At 40.7% G+C, this 5733-nt stretch overlaps 1 protein-coding gene across 1 annotated transcript; it reads left to right on the top strand.

Moving 5' to 3' along the window:
- Positions 1-218: 218 nt before the first annotated feature.
- LOC113215593 (hepatoma-derived growth factor-related protein 2-like) lies at positions 219-5520 on the top strand. Its single transcript, XM_052277215.1, has 13 exons — positions 219-1085; positions 1427-1749; positions 1823-1933; positions 2418-2549; positions 2646-2786; positions 2894-3058; positions 3165-3435; positions 3553-3621; positions 3705-3896; positions 3991-4097; positions 4220-4439; positions 4585-4703; positions 4789-5520. The coding sequence occupies exons 1-13, from the start codon at positions 875-877 to the stop codon at positions 4810-4812; spliced, it is 2085 nt and encodes a 694-aa protein (XP_052133175.1). The 5' UTR covers positions 219-874; the 3' UTR covers positions 4813-5520.
- The last annotated feature ends 213 nt before the right edge of the window (positions 5521-5733 follow it).

Below are 5733 nucleotides of genomic sequence, written 5' to 3'. Positions count from 1 at the left end.
CCAGGTCCTCGACCTGGACACGGTCGTCGTCGCGTCGGGCTGCTTGTCGCCCATGACGACGGTGCACTCGAGGGGCGCGGCCAGCAGGGTCCTCGCCACCTGCTTATGAACGCTCCCCCTAAAATTGTGAGAGTTTATTTCCTGGCTCTAGGCGAGAAATTTACGCCCAAATTTTGTACAGAACCTTCTTTTACTGCCCTGAAACGTTTTACAAACTTTGAAGGGGATCCGTTAAACTGTTACCTTAAAATAAAAGAAATGACATTTTGTCATTTCACCGATGACGGCGTGGTAGATAGCTCAGATACACCCAGCCCTCCTTCGCTGATCCGGTCCTATTTTAGTTTTGCAGTTTCTCTCTAATCAAGGGGCGACGTGGCGTTTGGCTGGTTCTGATTCGGAAGATTATGATTCAGAGTGCATTATCCTGTCGAAATTTCTTACGAAAGTCGGACTTTTACCTCCGAAATCATTAATATTAGTACATTACGTCGTCTACACTCTAGCCCTTCTTTCCCGCCAGAAAATCCTCGATGAGCCTTGGCTCAGGTGTAGGATACAATAATTCTCGTCAGTCAAACACGTACGTTTTGTTTGTGTGATCAGAAATTTTAACTTGGAAATGTAATTAAGACGAGTCAACAACTTTGATTTCAACCGATTTCACTGTATTTCATCTATTTCAATTCGTTTGGCAGCGTATGCGCATGCGCGCCACGCACTTTTGTGCGCAGCACGCTCTGCGCAACTGACGGTTGGTTCACCACACCACTCAAGCCTCTCGAGTCGATGACCGTTACGCCCCCGAGCTTCGTGTTTCAACATCCTCCCTGCCTTTATTGCCTCACTGATTGGATTTCATGTACTGATCAAGATGAATTACGCTGTAGTACAGTTTGGCGATGGCTCAAATGTGAAGAAGGTAGTCAAGTTGAAGAATATTCGCGACAAGAAAACGGGGAGAGCTCCGGAACCTAGAGCCGCTACTGATTTCGACGCTCGAGAAAACGCCTATGAAGCAAAGTGGCAGAAAAGTGGTTTAGATGACGATGGATTCTATCCAGCATCAATTATGTGCCTCGCAGGTAAGACGTTTTGTAATCGTATGCCTGAGATTTAGTTGGTGGAGCAAGTTCACTATAACCTTGCTGGCTCATGTCGGGAACCGCTTGCTCCCAATGGCTGAATAGTTCGAAATTTCCCTTTTCTCACAAATTAGTTTTCTTTCACTACTGTTCCTTGTTGTTACTACCCTAACCCTCACCTTGGCTGTTCTAAGTTAATTTTATTCTGGCTTAGGGTAGCTCTTAGAGTTGCAGTGACGTTATATTTTGAATGGTTTACAAGACTATTCCTTTCCTTTCAAAAGCAAACCATTTTGATAACCACTGTATTGGTTTTGTCATTATTCAATATTTTGTTACAGGGAGTTTGCAGGATGCTTGTGCCAAAGCGAGGGAGATGGGTGTGAAGTTTGTCGGTGAACCAATGCTGTCCTTCTCATCTCCAGCAGAGAGCGACAGTGGCTCAACGAGACGCCATGGAAAGAAGAGTGTTACAGCTGAAAGTGGAGAAGGCAGCTCCAGAAGCCGGAGGAGTAGGTCAAGCGCAAACAAGTCTTTGAAGGTCAAGACTCATAGTGATGATGACGAGAAATGCCAAGTGCAATCAAAGAAGCGAAAGGTTGAGAATAATTTAGGAGCAACTGTCCCCAAGAAGAAAGTTAAAATTGCGGAGGAAAGTGATACTGTAAGTTGATTGGGTTGCGATATTGCTATTCTCTTACCTTAAATTTTTTAGCTATCTTGTTTTTTCTTTTCAGTCAAAATCTCAGCCACACGTAAAAAAACCTAAGCCAAATCCGTTTGCTAAAGATCCTGTTTTATTACAAAGGATGGAAAAAGCTCTTGATAATGCCAAGAAGAATCTCCCAGTATGTAGAGAAATCTGTTTTAAAGCTTGTTTTTATATTCAGTGCTGGTTATCTGATACTGTTCTTCTAGTCAGATAGTTCACTGTAAACAAAAGTGTACCACTTAGCTGGCATGCAGATGGTACTGTTCAAATGTATGGTGCGCACTCTGAGGTGTTGAACTGGAAATTTGAATACTTCCAAGTGTTCCATCAGTAACTTTGAACACAAGTGTTCAATGCTTCATAGTCAACCTTGAAGCTGAACACAACTATGTGCTCAACTTTGTTTTGCTAAACACTTTTTAGTATTCAAATGTCCAGTATGACAAACGCTAACAAGTGTGAACTGTTTTGTGAAACACATGGCTATCTCAATACTTTATTACTTAGTGTTATGTCACTTTCTGCCTTTAAAATTTACCTTCACATTTCAGTTTTCAGCTATTGCTGCTTATAAATTTTAAGTTTTAGTACTAATTTAACATTTGCATTTTATTTTGTAGCAAACAGCTTCGGAAAAGAGTAAACCAATGGAGAGTGAGAAAGTGACCCTGGATACAGCAAACAAAAATGTCAAGCAGGATAAACATAGTGACACTGACGATTTTGACACTACAATGCCCTTATCAGACGTGGTATGCATTGAAGAATCTAAACTCATTCTTTTAAATTTTAAATTTTCATTTTGTCAGTCTACTTTAACTTATACATTCTTTCTCCACTATTACTAGGAATCGTCCGATCATAAGTCATCTCCATTGACATTTCCAAGCATTTTCAAAAAAGATCAAAGTGGTAATGCTAAATTTAGTCCTTCAAAATTAAGCTCTCATCGTTCGTATGCTGAAGGGAATAATGGCTATGATTCACAGGTCAGTCTTTGTCATCTTTTTACAAGAGTGTGATATGTTGAAATTATTATATGTTTTTCTACTCTCTTTTGTGTACCTAACCATTGTCATTTGTTTCTTGTTTCTAGGATTTGCCAGCTAAGTCATCCCCAGTTTCACAGCCAAACAGTCCCTCAAAGAAAAGTAATTCATTTGTTCTTCAATCTCGACGACGCTCAGCAAGTGGTAGCTCAGAAAATCAATTTTCAGATGATGAAGAAAGATGTAAGGAAGTTTCACTGACGTTTTCTCAGGTGAGTTCCCTATCAGCTGTTTTTATAGGAGTGTGATAAAATTATTCACAAAATGCATAAGTAAATGAGAGAGATTATCAAATTAATATACTTTTTTTTTTTTTAGCTTCTTTCTGAGATCCCTTCCTCAGACTCTGAGGAAGATGTTTCCATAAAATTGAGCAAGGCCAAACAGCAGCTGCAGAGAAAGTTTGACAGACTTCACAAACTATATACTCACCTGGAGCAGCAATATCAGCTCTCCAGGGCAAGCTTACGAGTTGTCGACAAGGAAAGGCTTAGGTTGTATCAAGAAAACCTTGAACTGAAAGACAAGGTGGAGAGTCTAAACAGCTCTCTCAGGCAAATTAAGAGCCTCCTGATTGGAGACATGTCAGGTGTGTTACAATCTAATCTATAGCTTTTTGTATGTGGAGACATTTTGTCTCTGCAGTCCCTGTCATTATCATATGTTAAGCGACCTCTATCTTAGAAATCTGTTTATTGGTCTCCAGGTGCAGACATGAAGACGGATGATAACGGAAAGGAGACAGGTGTTAAAGCAAAAAAGTTCCTTAATTTTGGTAAGATCTTACATAAGTATCTGTATTTCAAGTTTTCCAGTGAGCCTTGTCTTTGATGTTTTGGGTTGCTCTTGCTGATGCAGGATCTTCTGGTATGAAAACTCCCTCCAAAGGAGACTTCTCCTCTGACCTTCTGGTGGGAGACTCCTCTACTCCAACTGCAAAAAAAATAGTAACGGATGAGTCAGCGGGGCAAAAGAACTCTGAGAACAAAATAAAACTATCTGATTCAAAGGAGGAAAAAGAAGACTCTGGGAAGAAGAAAAATAAGAGAGGTAAACATTACAAATTTATATTCTCTATATATATATTTCAAAAAATTGATTGCCACAATATGTTCAGTACAAATGTGTATTTATTTTTTTCCAGTCAGTCTAATGAAAGACAAAGAAATTGATGCAGTCGCTACTGCTTTGAGTGAGCACCTGGAAGCTTTTCAGAAGGGTGAAAAGCTACCTTGTGATTCTAAAGGAATGGTAAATAATCTTGATTTATATAAAAGACTAATTCATCTTGAAACAAGTTGCATATTTTTTTAAGGGTATTATGTTGAACAAACAACCAACGGATGTTAATACATTTTTGTTTTATTTTACAGTTTGAGATATGTGGCATCAAAGTTGATGGGGAGGGCTTCTTAGAAAATATTAGTAAGAATGCTACTTCAGATCTAAGTGTGATGACTAGGCAGTTGACCACTCTTACGTGGACTGCCTTGGAGCGGAGGCAGAGGTCATTGCTCGGAAGAAGTAGTAATAGATTCAAAGACAGCACTCCCAAGCAAGCAGCAACGCCATCCAAAATCAACTTTATTTTAGGTGAGTTTTCTGCATTTTTAAATACACAGTTGTATTAAATTAGCAGCCAACCTGTAGTACAGGGATTGTGGCTGTAGTTGCCATTACACATTGAAAAAAAAAAAGTGATTTTAAATGAACTAATTACTGTTTGTTGTATCCATAGGATCTGTGAAATTCTGTCTAAAGCATATGCAGAATATGGAGGAAAATGCAAGTATGGAATCACTCCTGAAATCACAGAAAACTGTTATCGGTAACAAGCTGAACCAAGACGATCAGAAGGTATTACTTACTTCTCAATGATGTTGATCATGCTGTTGTAAATTTTATTCTTCTTCACTTGATTTGTACTCTTTTTTTGTTGCAGGTCAAACGCAAACCTGCTGATTAAATTAATCCCTCTTAAAAACATTATGAAGGAATATTCATATTTTTTGTTTCTTTTTATATACCAAATAAGACCAAGCTGGATTTTTTTTTTTATTCTTGTAGTATCAATACAAGTGCAGTTCATTTAAAATGTGATTTTATTTCAAACTATTTTCAATCATTAACTGTACAGAAAACGATCACCAGACTCATTTGTTCAGGATGAATGTGGCGCAGCTTGACAGAATCGGTTCCCGAGCAGTGTTTACGGATCGGTGGGGTTGATGTCTTTTGACAACCCGCCGGCTTGCGAGAGGACTCGTCGCTACACGACGAGCTGGCCGCTCCGCTGACTGCTGTGCGAGGGAGACGGGAGACGCTGTCCGATTCGCACGCCGATTCGTCGGGCTTGGCTTAAGACTGGGACCCCGACCGATCCGGAAACACGGGTTCTGAGCCCCTGGTGAGTAGGCAACCCCTTCTACGTGGCGTTAGACAGTTTGCCTACCCACAAGTCTGCAGGCGCTATCACCCCCTTTTATGGGCATTCAGCATCGACAATCCGCCAGGAATGCGAATTCTACACCAGCTAGTCGGCGGCCACTCTCAATCCGATCCAGAGTGCGCGCTCAACACTCAGAACTTTTCCGACGATTTCTGAGTGCCCTTGTGAGTGCACTCTCAGCACCCTGCACTCATATTTTGTTTTTGAGTGTAGACTCACTCTCAATCTCACACTCTCAGATCCGCGAAATTTGTTAGTGTAAAATCACTCAGGAATTTATTCAGAGTGTGCACTCAGAACTCAGAACTTTGCACTCTGAATTTCAGAGTGCATTTTCAGCAGTGTAAATTACTGGAGCTCGGCGCCTACGAGACTTAAGGTAGGCCATCCCGCAGTACACGTATGCACTGCACGCGAGACGTTGCCTACCCATCCGGC

This window comes from Frankliniella occidentalis, unplaced genomic scaffold, assembly GCF_000697945.3.
Source record: "Frankliniella occidentalis isolate FOCC.00 unplaced genomic scaffold, Focc_3.1 Scaffold6080, whole genome shotgun sequence".
Taxonomy (NCBI): domain Eukaryota; kingdom Metazoa; phylum Arthropoda; class Insecta; order Thysanoptera; family Thripidae; genus Frankliniella; species Frankliniella occidentalis.
The sequence above is the reverse complement of the archived record's forward strand: the minus strand, read 5'-3'. Positions and strand labels throughout refer to the sequence as shown.

What these genes read in the sequence shown, in the direction of transcription:
- LOC113215593 (XM_052277215.1), top strand. Translation starts at nt 875, where the DNA reads ATGAATTACGCTGTAGTACAGTTTGGCGATGGCTCAAATGTGAAGAAG. An exon ending in AAAAAAGTTCCTTAATTTTG is followed by an intron (nt 3,622 to 3,704) that starts GTAAGATCTTAC and finishes TTGCTGATGCAG; the next exon opens with GATCTTCTGGTATGAAAACT. An exon ending in CAAAATCAACTTTATTTTAG is followed by an intron (nt 4,440 to 4,584) that starts GTGAGTTTTCTG and finishes TTGTATCCATAG; the next exon opens with GATCTGTGAAATTCTGTCTA.